Genomic DNA, 19,028 nt, shown 5'->3' with positions numbered 1-19,028 from the left:
GCAAAGTACTTTACCTGTGTTTTCTCATTTGACCCTCACAACACACCTTGAGTCCTATGTCAGATACCTACTAGCCGTGTGACCTTGGGCAAGTCACACACCGCTATTCAGTTTCCTAACCTGTAAAATGAGGGTGGTTATTCTCAATGTCCTTCAAAGTCAGTTCTAGCTCTTAAAATTTTTGGTCCTGAGATCCATCCACTATGCCTTACAGGCCCTTATCACAGCATGTTAATTCTGGAGTTAGAAGAGCTAAGTTTAAAAGCGGTATGTGAGTCATGACTTTAAAAAGTCACTTCCTTTCTCCATCTGCAAAATCAAAGGGTTGGATTCAATGACTTTCCTTCTAGCTTTACATCTTTTGGACTGAATTATTTCATATTATAGTCAGTTTTATGTATGCCATCTTCCTTAAATACTATGAAAAAAAGGATCAAGCTTTATTTAAGCTTTTCATTCCCCACAGTGCCTAACATACAGTAAGTACTTCATAAATGCTGAATGAATTGAAGAGTGGGAGAATAAAATAAATACACACATATCTATAACAAACTAAAATGTGATAGATGCAAAGGAAAAGTCTAAAGAGAAGAGGTTGAGAGACTGGAGATAATAGAAAAGAAACAGCTAATGGTTTGCCATTAAAAGAGAGTAATGAAGGCACACATCTCTTGGGAGCCTTTCATCTTAGGCTTTCAAAACATTTTTTTTTCATATAACCCCAAAGGGAAATAGAGGCTCTAACAAGTAGGATAAGAGCCTGTCTATGGCTCACCAAACTGCAAGGAGAAGGTGCTGTCCTGACTTGTAGGCTTTTACTCTGAGCCATTAATGGGTCTTCTGCAGTGTCAGTGACAAGCTCCCATTAATCTCTATATGAGTCACGTGCTTGTCCTAATGAGCCGATTCTCATGAGGATGCTGAGGATTGGCTGAGCCTGAAGGCTCAGATCAAGATCTCAGCCCTGAAGGAAAACAGTCAGCAAAATTCTGCTGCAGCCCAAAGTTTGCAGAAATTTTATATAAGCAAGGAAGAAATCTTAAGAACTAAAACATACTTTCATGGTAGGAGCTTCTAAAAGGGAAATGAAGGTTATGTCCTTCTACCTCATTTCTTCTGGTTTCTAAACCAGATTCAACAAAATGCCCCATGTCACAAACTTATTTGTCCAGATCCTAAAAACCTCTGAAAAAGACCACTGCATATTTTACAAAAGCTAGACATCATGGAAATGTAAGAGCAAAGGATAAAAACTCTAGGTGGTACAGTGGATAGAACCCTTGGCCAGGAGCTAGCAATAACAAAGCTCAGATATGGAGCCCCAGATACTTACTAGCTGTATGACCTTAGGTAAGTCACTTAATCTCTGGCTCAGTTTCCTCTTCTCTAAAATGGGGATTACAATAGTACCTACCTCACACAGTTGTAATAATATTTATACAATGCTTAGCACAGTGCTTACATAACAGTAAGCACTATAGAAATGCTAGCTGCCATCATCATTATATATTTGCTTCAACTTGGGAATCTTGGATTCCAAGTTTCAGTTCCAACACTTAGCTGTGTAATCAATAAATCAATAAGCATTTATTAAGCACTTATTATAAGGGATTTTTAATCTAGGTTCATGCAACTTGCTATTTTTAAAATATAGATAGATAAATAGATAACTATTTTGATATAATCAGTTTCTTTTCTAATCCTAGGTATTATATTTTATGCATTTTAAAAACATCATTCTGAGAAGAGATTCTTGGGCTTCATCAGCCTGCCAAGGGGCTTCATTACACACAAAAAAAATTAAGAACCCCTGCTCCATTACATGCTAGTTACTGTGTGAGGCACTAGGGATCCGAAGAAAAAAATGAAACAATCCTTGCCTTCAAGGAACTTACATTCTGCTGGGGAAAAATACACACACACACACGTATATATATATATATATATATATATATATATATATATATATATATATATATATATATATATAAAATATACACATACACATACAAGTATGTATATATGTATGAAAGTATGTGGATATGTGTGTATGCATGTGCATGTATGTATATGTAAATATACACAGAATACGTACAAAGTAAATATTAGGGTAGTGGCTGTGATTGAAAAGAAGGGGACAGACACCCTAAGAGGCAGAGTAATGGGCCTGACTACTCTTTTGGGTAAGGGGGGGTGAGGGAAGAGAGTCTCCAAGATGAGAACAGCTTGGTGGCACTTTCAAGGTGGGTGGCACTTTCAAAAAGAAATGGGAAAATCTGAAAGAGGAGTGGGTTGCTTTTTGATTGTTTCTTTGGGAAATTCTGTTTTGGACAAGCTCACTTTGACACGCCAATGGGCCATCTAGGAAGAGACATTTAACAGGCAGTGGATACATGACTGGACCCCAATCTAGGAGAGAGAACAGAGGTAGATACATAGATGAGAGAATCACTGCATATGTGTATAATTAAATTCCTAGAAGCTGATGAGATCCATTGAACCAGCACAGAGAAAGAAGACAAAGCTGAGCCTTAGGGAATGTTCACAAATTCTGGGTGAGAAGTGGATGAAATTAAAGGAAATAATGGGTTACCTGTGTTCATCCTTCATTGCCGAAGAAGACCATGCCATCAGAGAGAAATAATGACATGACTTGCACTTGACTTTTGAGTGAGGGAGGGCTGTTCAGGTCATTAGCCTCACTTCTCTTCCAGAGTCATCTGAATCCAGTGACCAGATATTCATCAGGATGACTGGAGATGACCCAGGATGAGGCAGTTGGGGTTAAGTGACTTGCCCAAGGTCACACAATTAGTGAGTGTCAAGTGTCTGAGGTGAGATTTCAACTCAAGTCCTCCTGACTCCTGCAGTGGTGCTCTATCCACTGTACCACCTTGCTGCCCCAATAAGGACAGATTAGTCAGAGGAAGATAGAAGGAGAACCAGAAGAGACCAGTGTCAAAGTAGGTAAGAAGAGTGTCCAGGAGGTGGGGGTGGGAGGTAAACAATATCAAAAGTTATAGAGAAGTCAATTAGAGGACTGGAGCAACCTTAGAACAGTTTCAGGTGAATGAGGAAGTGAGAAGCCAGGCTGCTAGGGGACTGATGAGTGAATGGGAGGTGAGGAAATGGAAGCAATAAGAAGTTAGAAAACTTTCTAGGAGTGTGGCTCTGAATAGGAGACATGATGTAGACTGACCCTGGGAAAGGATGTTAGGGCCAAGAGAAGGTTTTCTTAGAATGGAGGAGACTTAGGCAGTGATAGAGAGGACAAGCTGCCAAGCTGCTTCGCTTAATAAACATAAGGGAAAAAAAGGGAAAACAAAACCATTTTTGTGGATTCCAAGATTTCAAGCCTCCCTCAGGATCTCTGTAAATTTCCTGTTTATGGCCTGAATGAAAGTCGAAATAGCATAATGGATAGAAAACCAACCTCACTCAAAGGCAGGAAAATCTGGCTTCCCACTTCCGACACATTCTAACTATGAGACTTCTCTGGGTTTTTTCTAATTCATAAAATGATGGAACTGAAGTCAATGACTCCTCTCAGTCTGTGATTCTGTGGTAATTTAACCTCTTGGTAGCTTAATTTCCATATCTGTAAAATGAAGGGGTTGGTTTCACTGAACTGTTTCGTCCCTTTCAGTTCCAAATCTATGATCATGTAGGGGTTTTTAACCCCAGGTCCATAGACTCCAAGAAAGTATAGGGATAGATTTCAGAGAATCAGTAAACTCGTTTTTAAAATATTTTGATAATGGTTATATCAGTGAAAATGATTTCTTTTGTAATCTTACATCATTAATTTTATGTCATCTCCTTTATGCATTTAAAAACATGATTCTGAGGGGTCTATAAACTTCACCAGACTAACCGCCTTTTAAAGGGGTCCATGACATAAAAAAGGAGGCTAAGAACCCCTATAGCAGTGGGTTACAGTTTTCACTATATTTGAAATTTTTTTCCTCTGAGTTATGAAGACAGTTCATTTTGCTTCCCAACACACTTTTTTCCTCCCTGAGTAGAATAAATGCCAGAGACCACCTTGGTAGATTCCACCACCCATAGCAATGTGTTCACTGGATTTAATTTGACCAGAGAAGAGTGACTTAGGGGTAGAACAAGCCAGTGTGTTTTTGTTATTTCTCTGCCCAACGGGCTACATTGCCTAGGCATTTAGTAACTCATTTTCTCTAATTTCAAATGTCAGCCCCTGGGGCTACTGCAATCTGTGGGGAACCCAGCAAGGCCATGGTACTGCCTGGACAGAGAGTAAAGGGCACAAATTTCCTCTAACAGACAAACAGCATTGCGTTTAGCTCTGAGCAAGTTTCAGGCAGATCAGGGACAAGGCATTTGGATGCCCTAGGCAAAGTTTTAAAATTATGCTTTTTGTGCAATACTGTCCATCAGAGGCTTTGAGCAGTCTAGTAGAACACATACCACTTGATGTATCTCTAAATAAATATCTACAGGCCATGGAGAACTGAATTTTCAGGCATTGAAATATGTGCATTTACAAAAAGTCACATTAAAAATGTCCTTCAAGGTGCTACCCCTCTATCCTTCATCCCCCAGGATATTACATCATGACTTACCTACCTACTCCTCCTGGCTCTAGTTTCAGGAATGTGGAAGTGGGTCAGGAGGCACTATCCAACTCTGAGCAGCTCTTTCTATTTTCATGTTCGACAGTAGCATCAACAAAATGATGCTACTATTCTCCACCCAATTTCAGAAGCTTCTTTCTTGTTTCTGCCACCATTAGGACCCAAAGACTTAGTGAGTAACTTTATTTTAAGAGCAGTTGAATTTTTTCACAATTATACATCACACATTGTTTTACGTGAACTTTTGTAGTATGGGAAATTGCAGTTATCCACATATTTCAACCTTCAAATGACGCTATGAGCTCTGTAAGAGCAGAAATTATGTTTTATCTAAACTTTGTAGCTCTTCCAATACCTAGCACATTTTCTACTTAATAAATGTTTGTTGGATGAATTTCTGAATAAATGAATTTTATAGCTAATGAAATTCAAAGGAAACTAGGAATTCTAAGAAGTAGAAGTGAGGAAGGAATGCATTCCAGACCCAGAAAACAGCCTGTGAAAAGCATGGAGACAAAAAATAGGAGAGTGTGTGAATGTGTGTGTGTGTGTGTGTGTGTGAGAGTGAGAGAGAGAGAGAGAGAGAGAGAGAGAGAGACAGAGACAGAGACAGAGAGATAGAGACAGAGACAGAGAGAGAAAGAAAAAAAGAAAGAAAAATAATATGTCATAAGTCTAGAAAGACAGAATGGAGCGATGTTGTAAAGGGCTTTACATGCCAGACAGGAATCTGCACTTGATCCTAGAGGTAAGAGGGAACCACTATTACACAGGGAAATGATACGGTAGACCTGTGCCTTAGAAACATGACCTTGGCAACCATGTGGAGGATGGAATGGAAAGGCAAGAGACTGGAGGCAGGGAAATTGCAATAGAGCAGATCAGAGGTGATGAGGGACTAAACTAGCATCACTGGAAAATATTGGCATATCGTAGCAGCATGCAGTTAAAAATCACTAAAGCCACTGTATATTTTTCCACTTCAATCCAAAGCACCAAAATCCTCCTATTCAGTTCTGGGCCTTTTGGTACTAAATAAAGCGGGGGGAGGAGAGGAGTGAGATGTTCATTTTTCTTTAGACTCATAGAATCTTAGGGCTTTCATTTGACAGTCTCAAAAGGGTCCAGTGACTTGCTGAAGATCACACAGCTAATTATTGGCTTAGAACTCATATCTTCTGACTCCCAAGTACATTATTCTCTCCACTAATCCATACTGCCTTCTCCTAGCATGCAGGAAAAAGGTATTGAGCCAATAATAGAAAATCAGAAGACATAAGATGTACTAGTTCCCACTTAAACAGAGATGGAAGGGGTTTTAGGCATCTACAGCTCCAACTTAAATAGATCTCAATTCAAGAAGTAAAGATCATAGGATCACTGATCCAGAACCAAAAGGGACCTCAGAGACCAGTTCATTCAACCTTCCATTTCACAGATGAGAAAAATGAGGCCCCAGGAGATTAAGTGATTGTTCAAGGTCACACAGACATTGCCAAGGATGGGTCCTTTGAACCCAGTCCTGTGACTCTAGAACCAGAGCTCTTTCTAATGTAGTTTGTGGCCTCCTATTGCCTATCTGTGGGTCTTTCTCTGTCTCTCTCTCAAACTCAGCCAGCCAGTCCACACTTAATCTAAAACAGGGTTGCTTTTTTGTTTGTTTGTTTTAAAGACTGAGTATCCCTACCTAGATCAGCACAGGATCTTGACCAGCTGTTTCCAACCAGAACCCAGCTGCCCCTCCTTAGACAACCTGGTGTGCCCTCCTCCACCTCCCAAGACCACCGTATTAATACTGAGCTTAATGTGGAATCTATCAGCTTGGCCTATTGAAGTTCAGAACTACTCATCTTAAAAAAATCCATTGGTCTTACCTACAAAGCACTAGTGATTACAGGCATTTACAGGGATTTTAAGCAGGGCTAAAACCAGGGATTCTTAAACTTTTCGTACCACCAACCCCTTCAGTAGTCTAGTAAGCAATAATTATTCTTAGAATAATGCTTTAAATTCATAAATTTAAATAGAATTACAAAGGAAAGCAATTACATTAAAGTACAATGAACAATTAAAAAATTCCAAGTTGCAGACCCCCAATTTAACAATCTCTGATCTAAAACGATTCATATAAAAAGTAGAAGTGAATGTGAATCATAGGTCCATAATCCAGTATCATAAAAAATTCTCTTGAAGATAATAACTTGGCTCTAATGTCAGAGTACTTCAGGGATAAGCCTGACATGCACTTCTAACCCCCTTCCACATCCCCACAGCCTCATACCTTCCCTTCCTCAGCCTTCCAAATACAAGGCAGGTACTTCAAAACTCACCAATTGTTTGTGGTTTCTTTTTTCTGATTGATGCCCGAATTATGTCTGCTCCATGGATTTTATCTCTGTGTCTCTTAGACTTGGCTTCATAAAACCACTGGCCACTCATATTCTTCAGCTGTTGGTCATCCTTAATTTTTTCAGGCAAATGTCTGAAAAAAAAAGTCTTCACTTGGTCAAGGGTACGCACTGGATAAATGAGTTCATTGTGCTACCGATTAAAAAAATATATAAATACCCCACCCAAACAGGCGGCATCCAATCTCTCAGATGGTCCCACAAACTGCCCAGACGTCTCATAAATGTTTGCTCCTGTTTGACCAAAAGTTAAGGAAACGAAAGCCAAGATTTTTTAAAATTCAAAGTTCCCATCATCCACGATCCCTGAAATTCCAGAAACAGATTCATTTCTCTGGCTTGAAACTGCATGTCCCCTCTAAAAACAAAAATCCCTGGGGGAAGAGTAACATATTAAGGCCAGATGAGGCATTTTTTTACATTCTGGTGTGAATGAGTATCTCAAGAGTGCTGTCTGAGATCAGCTTTTGAGAGAAAAGAAACATTGGACACTGAGTGCCTGGCACTGGAAGGGAAAGACAGGGGTAAGGGTGACAAGGACAGAAGATAAGTTTTGCTTACCTTATAGCTTTTGCTGAGGGCCAGGACTCAACCCCTTCTCCCCATCCCTCCACATCCCCCCATGCTGGACGTTAAGCTCTGAGCAAAGCCCTAGCTTCACTTGAAACTCAGCACTAGGACTGGTACAAACCTCAGTGAGTCTATCCAGAAAGTCAAAGACTGCTATTACACCAAGCTTGTAAATGGAACTAGAAGCTTCTCCAATAAGCCACTGTTTTGTTGCTGCCATTCAGTCATGTTTGACTCTTTGTGTCCTCATTTGGGGTTTTCTTGGCAGAGATAATAAAGTGGTTTGCCATTTCCTTCTCCAGCTCATTTTACAGATGAAGAAATTGAGGCAAAGAGGGTTAAGTGAGTTGCCCAGGGTCACACAGCTAGTAAATACCTAAGGCCAGATTTGTACTCAGGTCTTCCTGCCTCTCAGCCTGATGCTGTACCCACTGTGCCAACTAGCTATAGAATAGCCATTCTTGCCTGTTCTAATTCCCTTCCCCATGGCTACCACAAACATCTAGCTTATCTCTACCTTGTCATTCACATGCCTCAATAGCTCATTCCAACCCTTCCTACACTTTCCACTTCTTTATTTCCATTAATAAAAATAATGATAGCAGAGAGACAATTTGATATAGTGAATAGAGGGTCAGCCTTGGAACCAAGTCCTGCTCTGCTAATGCAGTAACAACTGGGTGACCATAAACAAGTCACTTTCTAAGATAACAAATTTTAGATGAGTTATTTATTTTCATTTGTAAGGAGAATTTTCAGGCAGTCATTCAGTCAATAAACATTTATTAAATACCTACTAAATGCCAGGCTCTGTGCTAAGCACTAGGGATACAAGATACAAAGAAAGGCAAAAGCTAGTCTCAGCTCTCAGGGAACTCCAGGTCTCGTGGAGTGGACAACATGCAAACACAACATATACATGATAAGTTGGAGACATTTAACAGAGGGAAGGTACAAGTCTTACAGGGGGCCAGGAAATGCTTCTTGTAGAAGGTAAGATTTTACTTGGGACCTGAAGGATGTCAGGAAAGCTGGGCAGTTGAGATGAGAAAAAAGAATATTCCAGGCTTGGGACCAATGAAAATACCTGGAGTCTGGAGATGGAATGTCTTGTTTGGGGAACATCAGGGAAGTCACTGTCACTGGGTCACAGAGTGAAGTCTAAGAAGACTGAAAAAGGTAGGAGAGGGCCAGGTTGTGGAGGTCTCCAAATGTAAACAGAGGATTTAAATCTGATCCTGGAGGTAATAAGGAGCCACAAAAGTTTATTGAAGAGGGAAGTAGCATGGTCAGATTTGCATTAATAGGAATATTAATCTTACAGTTGAATATGGGGTAGATTATAATGAGGAGATATTGAAATATACTATCTACATAGATGAAATAACAGGCCTGGACAAACAATAAAAATAACAAGTGTGTGTGTGTGTGTGTGTGTGTGTGTGTATGTGTGTGTGTATGTGTGTGTGTGTATGTGTATGTGTGTGTGTGTGTATGTGTGTGTGTGTGTGTGTGTGTGTGTGTGGCCTCTTTAAAGTCTGCAAAGCACTTTATCTGCTTTATCTCATTTTGTAACAATATTATGAGGTAGGGGCAACAGATATTATCCCTGTTTTATAGATCCAGAAATTGAGGCTCATTTAATCAGGCAAATTAAATTACTTTCCCATCATTAAATGCATCAGAGGTAAAATCTGAATTCAGAACATTCTCAGTCTCTCCCTTTAATATTTTTTTTCTATTCCTTCACATAAACTGTAACTTAACCTCTCTGCCTCAGTTTCCTCATCCTCAATGGGGATAATGATAACACCCAGGGATGTTACCAGGATAAAATGAGATTTTATTTGGAATGTACTCTGCAAATCTTAAAGGGCTATATAAGTGCCCTTTTTTGTTATTATTATTTGAAGTCAGAATAGTTTTTGCCTGAAATTACTCATATTAAATGAGGCAAGTCACCTACATTTGGGTCTTGATTTCTTCATCCATAGAAGAAGGAGTTGGTCTAGATGCCTAGCTTAAATCTATGATCCCTTGACTCACAACCATGCCATGAGAGGATGAGTTGAAGGAACTGGGAAAGTTTAGTCTGTTAAGAGAAGATTTAAGGGTTAGAGAATGAGAGCTAGCTTCAAAGGGTCACAAGGGAAAAGAAGGGAAAAGACTTCACCTGCTTGATCCTAGAAAGAAGAATCAGAACCAATGGGGGGAATTACAGGAGGCCAGATTTCAGCTCAACCCAAGGAAAAGCTTCCTAACAATCAGAATCATTTACAAACAGAAGGGGCCCCTGGGAGGGTAGTGAACTCTGTCACTGAATTCCCTGTCTCTCTAAGCACAGACTATGGGACCACTGTAGCTGAAATGTGTAGAAACATAGGATGGATGGTTAGGTTGGTATTGTACTAGGTGACTTCTGAGGGCCCTTCAGATACATCAATTATAAGACTAAGAAAGAACTGAAAATGTCATCTCCTCAACCAGGATGATAATAATAATATCTGTACTGCACTTACCATATACCAGGCACTATGCTAATCACTCTACAATTATTATCTCACTGGATATCCTCACAACAACCCTGGAAGTTGGCACAATTATCATCCCCATTTTACAGATAAGGGAACTGAAGCAAAGAGGTGAAATGGCTTGCCCAGTGTCACCCAGGTAGTAAGCACATGAGGCTGGATTTTAATTCAGGTCTTTCTGACTCCAGGTTGGGACATTCTATCCGCTTTACTACCTAGCTGCCTTGATATGTACTATAGATAGGCAGTTATGTGGTATAGCAAACTGAGCACTGGACCTGCAGTCAGGAAGACTTGAGTGCAAATCTAACCTCAGACTAGCAGTGTGACCCAGAGCATGTCACTTAACTTCTGTTTGCCTCAGTTTCTTCAACTGCAAAATGAGCACAACACCACCTACCTCAAAGGGTTGTTGTGAGATGCAAATGAGACAATATTTGTAAGCACAGTGCTTGGCTAACAGTAGATTCTACTTGAATACTTATTCTCCTCTACCAAGAGCCCAGAGACCTCATTAATTACTTCCGATTCCAAATCTTTAGGGAAGGTTTCCTCAGTGCCTAAGTATGCAGTCCATCTCAAGTCTGAGGTTATTTGGGGGTTGGGGGTAAGGAGCATATAAAAGGGTCCCATCACTCCTGGATGAATGCAGAGTGAGTCAGAACGGCAATAATTCTCATCTGACTTAGGAGAGTTCTCAAAAAACACCGGAATGACTTCAGCCATGCAGCCTCAGTCACCGACTGGTTGATACCCACCCCCAAGCCCCTCCATTTTAGCCAGAGTTTTTCCTAAAAGGGATTTTGAAGGGATCCTTGTCTAAACCTTAGTCAGTTTCAATACTAAACTTCTGTCAGACAGAAGACAGATCATGTAGCGATGACAACAAGTCTGTGGACCATGAGAACGAGAACAAAACCCGTGACTGCCAGGCAGCATTTGGCTTCCTCGGAATTCTTAGTCATTATATACAAGGAACAGGGTTTTGGGTTTCTTGTTTGTTTATGTTAAAGGGGAAGGAAAGAAGCAAAATGCTGTGAAACAGCAGCAAGTCGTATTCTCCTAAAATGGCTATCAATCTTAGATTTAATAAAACAATCTCTTTCCCCTCACACCCCTTTTTTTTTTCTTGACTACTTGGGGAGAAAACTGTAGAGACAGTTCTTTCATCAGACAGGGATCTGACCTGGATAACTTTTAAAGTCTCTTCCAAATTCTAGAATTCTGTGATTCACTGCAAGTTTTCATAGATAAAACTCTCTATGTACCCTCAAACTATAAAACTCCCCCAAAGATAAAGATTCTTGGGAATCAAAGGTCTAGAGTTTGAAGGGATATTAGAAGACATCGACATCAACTGCTTTTTACTGATGATGAAAACTGAGGCAGAGAGGTTAAGGGATGCGCTCAGGATTCCACAGCTAATAAAATGTCGGATATGGAATTTGAACTTGGATTTTTTTTTCATTCCAAGGCCTGCCTTCTACTACACCCCCTTGCTGTCCCTTAAAAGTTATTAACCCACTGATACCGCTGAGACTTTCTACAGCTTATACTCCTCTACTTCTTCCTTCTGAAAATCACTATTGAATTTCTAATGGGTGCTAAGTAAAAATAATAGCATTTGTATAGTGTTTCAAGGCTTTCAAATTTACAGTATTTACAAAATTTACAAATATCATGTCAATTGAAAACTCTGAGAAGTAAATGCTATTATTATCAACCTCATTTACAATTGAGGAAACGACGTAAAGAGGTTAAATGACTTGCTCAGGGTCACAGACCTAGTGTCTGAGGCAGGATTAGAACTTACATTGTTGTGAATCTAGGGCCAGCCTCTCTGGCTAATGCACCACCTGACCACCTCGTGATATTGCAATTAAAATATCCTCCAGTTTGAGGGGAAAAAATAATTACACTTCATTTTTATAGCGCTTTAAACTTTATAAAGGGCCAGTCTTGGAACCTGGGAGACCTGGGGGTCAAGCACTAGCTCTGACACATTCTGGTTCTGTAGCAATGGGCAAGTTTCTCAGTGACCTCAGGTAATTTACTCTCCAAGATGACTAATGACCAGAGTTGCCAGTCGGCCTAGGTGGAGAGAGTTTCCACATGGAGAGTTCCCCACAAGGATGAAATCAGACCAAAATCAAAAATAAATGGCACCTAGTGAGGTACTTCAGGACATAGTGGGCACTTAGTAAAAATACTTGTGGACTTACTGAATTAAAGACAGAAAAATCAGCACTAAACCAGAAGACAGTGGCCCTGGACGTGTCTTCACTGAGAGCGCAAAGATGGAAGAAGACAGAATGGGGAAACCAGCTACAATCGTAAGACTCAGAGAATTTAGACCTGGAAGGTTTTTTATAGCAAAGTAGTCAAACTCGATGTCCACTGCCTGCAACTAAAACATTCCCCAGTGCTGCCTGAACCAGATTAAAATGTAATTGGGAAATATCTAACAGAATAAATAAAAATACAATGGAACTTAGGTAATATTCTATTATACAGATATAATGTAAGATGACATGATAACCTTACATAAGATATAGTATATAAAAGACAGAATGTTCTAATATAATAATAACTGTCCACATGGAGAGTTCCTCACAAGGAAGAAATAACAGGTCCAGTGGCCTCCAGTTTCTATTTGAGTTTGACACCACTGTCTTAGAGTATCTAGTTCAAGCCTCTCCTTTTTACATTTAAATAAGGGGAGGACTAGATACTCTAACACAGTTTCCTGACCTGTAAAATGGGGATAGGCAAGTTAGGTGCCACAGTGGATAGAGTGCTCCAGTCAGGAAGACTCCTCCTCCTGAGAACAAATCTGGCCTCAGACACTTCCTAGCTGTGTGACCCTGGGCAAGTCATTTAACACTGTTTGGCTCCAGTTCCTCATCTGTAAAATGAGCTGGAGAAGGAAATGGAAAACTACTCCAGTATCTCTGCCAAGAAAATCCCAAAAGGGGTCACGAAGAGTCAGACATAACAACAAAATGGGAATAATAAGAATTATATTATCCACCACACAAGTTTGCTGTGTCAAAAGCACTTTTGCGGCCTTCAAAGTAAAATAGGATAGAAATGTGAATTGTTAGTAATCAAGAAAGCTTCGTATTTTTTTTAGCAATTAACCCAATGAAACTGGGAAACAAGAAAAGACAAGCACCTGACCAACAGCAGTCACATCTTACAACTACATAGTCAATGTGATTTTAACCAGAAACATGGGCTTGAGAATACATTAGTAGCACTGACATAAAATCTCACTAAAGTAATTTGAGAGAAAACCTTTCATTTTCAAAGACAAAGACCTTTAGAAAGGCAGCTAAAGAATCACAAGATGTGGTCAGTTGAACACATCTACGGAAAGAACACCCAGCCACCAGATGTTGGGGGGCTGGGGGGTGTGGGTATGTGTTAGTGTGTCTATACGAGTACGCATTTCCTGCTGATGGCATGAAGTCCAAAACAGGAAGCACCATACTAACAATTTCATCTTTAGATGATGAAAGACTAATTATAAATATGTGCCAACCATGTACAGAGAGACTTGTTCTTAAGAAAAATAGCCAAAGTTATTAGCTCAAGTTAACTGTAAAGACCTCGTCTTCCTCAGTTGTCTACCTAATACCAAGCACAGTGCTGTGTGCACAGTAGGGACTTAGTAAATGTTTGCTGATTTGACAAATGACACATATACAACATCCTTCCCCATCTCCATCAGTAATAATAAAAATACAGTTTCTGTAAAGTCTTACACTTGGGTTAAAACACCAACAACAACCAACTTCAAAAAAACCCATAGCAACTTCACAAGTATGAGATGGGGGAGACATGGTTAGATATGTTCTAAAAAAGATCTGGGGAGGTTTGAGGACCGCAAGATCAATATGAGTCAGCCGTAGGATGTGACAGTCAAAAATGATAATTCAACCTTGGTCTGCAACAAGAGAGACCTGGTTTCCAGGAATAGGAAAATGATAATCCCATGGTACTCCGTCCTCATCAGGACCTCATCTGGAGTCCTATTATTAGTTCTGGGCCCCACAGATTAGGAAAGATACTGAATGTCCAGAGGAAGGAATCCACCTAGAGGAAGGACTCTGAATCTATGCCTTAAGAGGAACAAGTAGAAGGACCCGGGGAAGGGGCTTCCGTTATTTGAAGGACTATCTTGTAGAAAAGTTATCACAGTATTAGTTTTTTTCTGATTAGCGCCTGAGGGCAAAACCAAGATGAATGGGTAGAAGCTGCAAAGAAGTCAATTTAGATTTACTGTCAGGAAAAAATGTTATACTCTTACTAATTTTTTATATTAACTATTTACTAATTTTTATTTTTAATAACTTACTAATTTTTATTTTTAGTAATTTACTAATTTTTAAAAATAAAACTTTTGCTAACATTTACAACTATTGTCCAAGTGAAATGGGGTGCCTTAGGAGTGTTCTCTACTTATTGGTGGTCTTCAAGAAGAAGCTGTTAATTTCATCAGGGATGTTATCACAAGGATTCCTTTCATGTACAGGGTTAGCAATCAGGCCCATTCCAACTTTCAAATTCTGTGATTTTGATTTTTTGGTTTCCAAAGTACCTTGCCCCTGGATTGTGCCACAATTAGTATCTCCATTTTACAGATGAAGCAGGACATTGAGATTTCGATGGGCTAGGTGACTTTGTCCCAGAACTAAAAACGATTGGAGCCAGGATCCAAACCTTGGTCTTTTGACTTAAAAACCAGTATTCTTCGCACTACACCAAAATAACTCTCTGTTCAAGAACATGGACTTGAACTTCGCATGGATGGGTTGTCTTAACAGAATATTAAGATCTTTGCGAATAAGAGCTATTTCATTTTTATCTTTTTACAACCAGCAACAAAACCAATAGTAAGAGTTTAATAATACTCAACCTTTTGCTCTGCAATGAGCACCTTTCTTCCCTCCAGGTGCTCTAAGATCCAGGGCCACTGGCCTCTTTGCTTGTCCCCTCACCTGACTCTTCATCTCCTTACTCCAAGCATTTTCACCACCTGTCCTCCATGCATGGAATGTTCTCCCTTCTCATCTTCACTCATGACTTCTCTAGTTTCCTTTAAGTCTCAGCTGAAGTCCTACCTTTGGCAGAAAGCATTTCTCAGTTCTTCTAACCCTTCAGTGTCTTCGCTGTGAGATGACCCCTAATTTATCCTACGTATTATCTTGCTTAACTATATTTGTTTGTTGTCTCCTCCATTAACTCATGAGTTTCTTGGGAGCCAGGACTGTCTTTTGCCTTTCTCTGTAACCCCAACACTTAGCCCAGTGCCTGGCATGTAGAAGGCATTTTAATATAAGCTATTTGACTAACAACAAAAAGACTTGTGCTTTCCAGCTCCTTGTGGTAATTTTTCTCAATCTAACTTCTAAAGGTGTTCCTATAGGAAAGCCCAGTTGTTGTTAATTTTCTGCAATGTACAAAATGCCAGTTACAATGCACTAAAATGCATTTATAGGTTTGGGAGGGACTGCTGAGTGGTGGGGCTCTCTTGATGTGGGAATTCCCTCCACCAGGACCCACCTGCTATGATAAACCCCAGAGAACTGCCTGAAGTACTGAGAAGTTTAGTGATTTGCCTAGGGCATGTATCTATTGAGATTCTAGGTAAGATTCAAATCCAGGTCTTCCTGATGGCAAGCCCATCACCCTATCTATTATTGGTACTAATAATAATTAACATTTATATAATGCTTCAAGTTTTATAATGTGCTCACTTGATCCTCACAATGATCCTGGAGGTAGGTTCTCTTATTATTTCCATTTTAAAGATGAGGAAATTGAAGTTAGAAGTTAAGTGACTTGCCCAGGGTACCTCAGCCAATAAGTGTCCAAGGCCACATTTGATCTCAGGTCTTCCTGACTCCAGATTCAGTGCTCTATCCACTGAGTCAGGCTGACTCATTATGTTAATTTAATTACTCTTGTGTTTGTCCTTCATTCTCAAAGAGGACCATGACATCAAGATGATGATATGACTTGCACTTGACTTTGATTTGAATGAGGGAGGAATGCATTACATTAATAGGAAAAAAAAGAAGTAGGTTTACTTTTATCTCACATCTAGCTTATCAATTACCTAACTCTCATTCCTCCTCTGTGCTACAACATGGACACCCACCATCTAAATCTGAGAACAGGCAGAATGGTAAGACGGATACAACACTAGATTTTGTGTCCTTGGTCTGGATCCCAACACAGGTACTCACTGGCTGACCTTGAGCATCTTGTCTCAGTGCCAGTCTCCTCATCTGAAAAATGAGAATGCCAATCTGTAGTACTTAATAGATGAGGCTGTCAGGAAGATCCAAGAGATGCTCAATGATAGGTACCATACAAATGTCGATCGTCGTTTTTATGATTTTGATGTTCTTTTAACAAGTTTTATTGTGTCAAGCCCTAAGCTAGTTGTCAATGGAAACATAAAGATAAATCAGCTGTTGGCTCTGTCCTCAATGAATTATGGTACAGCAAAGACAAGATGGCCAGAATAACACTAATATACTTCTTCCCTATTATGAATTCCTGCTGTCCTTTATTCATGCCTTTTCTTATGTTCTCAGCATATTCTACTTTGCATGGCAGTGAATTACACAGATATCTTCTCTGCCCTACCAGATTCTGAGTTCCTTGAGTATATGAATCATGTCCTAGAAGCTAGGTGTTAGGTGGTACAGTGGATAGGGTGCTAGACTTGTAACCAGGAAAACCTAAGTTCAAATATAGCCTTAGATTCTTGCTAGCTGTGTAACCCAAGGCAAGATGCTTTATCTTTGCCTGCCTCTGTCTCCATATCTGTAAAATGGGGATAATAATAGCACCTACTCTCCCAGGATTATTGTAAGAATAAAATGAGATGTTTGTCAAGCATTTTGCAAACTTTAAAGTGCCATAGAAATGCTAGCCATTGTTAGGTACGATTATTGGAATCAGAGCTGGAAGGAAACTTAAAAAGCTATCTAGTGATGGCAATGTAGTAGAATACTTTATCTGAAGTCAGCAGACTTGGCACAGAAACAGCTCTGACATTTACTAGCTTATGATCATGGGTGGGTAGGTCACTTCCCTTATTTGTGTGTAATATTCTCTCTAGGATCATCCTTCTAACTTATAGTAATACGGTCACACTGGTCCCCAGAAGGGTGACTGCTATAATTCTCACAGTTCTGGGGGCAACTTTGGGGGGGGGGCATGTACTTTATGGTTGGCTTTCCTCCCAACACTTTGGTTCACAAGCTGCCACTGGTGTGCTCCCCCTCAATCAGCTAGTAGATTCAGTTACTGTTGTTGTCTAGTTGATTCAGTCGTGTCTAACTCTTCATGACCCCATTTGGAGTTTCTTGGCAAAGAGACTGAAATGGTTTGCCATTTCCTTTTCCAGTCCATTTTGCAGATGAGCATCTTAGGCAAACAGAGTTAAGGGATTTGCCCTGGGTCACATAGCTAGTAAGTGTCTGAGGCCAGATTTGAACTCAGGAAGATGAGTCATCCTGATTCCAAGCCTAATTCTCTAGCCACTGTACCATCTAACTGCCCTAGCAGACTCAATTAGCTTATTAGAAAAGGTATTTACTAAGACATAATCATAAGAATAACAGTTTCAAAACATTTTCTTTGGAAAAAAAAACTTTATTTTTAAACATTCCTTTTTTTTAAATTAGAGTTCCAAATTCTCCTCCTCCTTTGTATCCTCACCCATAACCACAGAGAAGGCAAAAAATATAATATCAGTTATATACGTGAAAACATGCAAAACCTGTTTATATATTAGCAGCATTTCCCATAAAAAGCAAGAAAATTAAAGAAAGTGAGAAATGTATACTTCAATTTGCACTGAGAGTTCATCAGTTCTCTCCCTAGAGGAAGATAGTATTTTTTCATCTTGAGTCTTTTGGAATTGTCTTGGATCATTGTACTCTTCAGAGTAGCCAAGTCTTTCACAATTGATCGTTATAACACTGCCGTTACTGTGCATAATGATCTCCTGGTTCTTCTCATTTCACTTTGCTTCAGTTCATATAGGTCTTGCCACAGCTTTCTGAAACTACCTCCCTTGTTATTTCTTATAGCACAACAGTATTCCATCAAAATCATATACCACACCTAGTTTAGCCATTTTCCAACTGATGAGCAACCTCTTGATTTCCAGTTCTTTGCCACCATGAAAAGAGTTGCTATAAATATTTTAGTTACAATGCATTTTCTCAAAAATCTAGGACACGCTGTTCCATAAATATACCACAGTCTAGGAGAATGGGTATGAATTTAAAGTAGAGTGAGGCATATATGTAGGCAATGTCAAGTCATAATTGTATATCCTTTCTTTCTCTGGAAATTCTTCACTAATTTCACTTCACTAAGTTCACTTCAGAGAAGGGTGTCACAGCATTAATGCTTGACACATCTCTCTAGTGTTTAGCTGGCTGGCTCCTCACAAAGCATGCTGTCTCAGCTAGCTGGATCAATCTTCTGCTAGGCTAGGTTGAGCTCAGCTGCAGAGCTGGCTTCTTATTGGACTCAGCTCCAAGTAAGACCAAGCAGGTCACTTGGCCTTTCGGCAGGTTCCTTGACCCTTCTGATTTTCACAGCATATGGCATCTCTGCTTGGACAACCTGAGCTCACTCCTTGATGAACACATGCACTTTCACCTTCAGCCTCAGGTTTGGTTGAGTACTCTTCTCTAACTAATGCTGAGTGAGGGTCTTCTTTTCAGGAAGGGCAATGACCCTTACCCTAGGACTGGTAGAACCTCTCACTTCTTGGATTCCCACAGAACTTTGACTTTGAGGCACTTTACTCCAGTCTAGAGGTGGGAGAGATATAGCCTCTCCTGATAAACAACCCTTTCTAATTCAGAGACAGT

General features: G+C 39.8%; 1 protein-coding gene across 14 annotated transcripts in view; it reads right to left on the bottom strand.

The window, feature by feature from the left end:
* SYTL2 (synaptotagmin like 2) overlaps nucleotides 1-19,028 on the bottom strand; it is a 194,655-nt gene that overhangs the window by 70,081 nt on the left and 105,546 nt on the right. For all 14 annotated transcript variants that reach the window (XM_072610652.1, XM_072610653.1, XM_072610654.1 and 11 more), the window contains one exon: nucleotides 6,941-7,092. In XM_072610652.1, the coding sequence (XP_072466753.1) occupies nucleotides 6,941-7,092 (152 nt within the window). The remainder of the gene's footprint in view (nucleotides 1-6,940; nucleotides 7,093-19,028) is intronic.

This window comes from Notamacropus eugenii, chromosome 5 (assembly GCF_028372415.1).
Source record: "Notamacropus eugenii isolate mMacEug1 chromosome 5, mMacEug1.pri_v2, whole genome shotgun sequence".
NCBI classification, from domain to species: domain Eukaryota; kingdom Metazoa; phylum Chordata; class Mammalia; order Diprotodontia; family Macropodidae; genus Notamacropus; species Notamacropus eugenii.
This window is presented reverse-complemented; position numbering and strand designations above follow the sequence as displayed.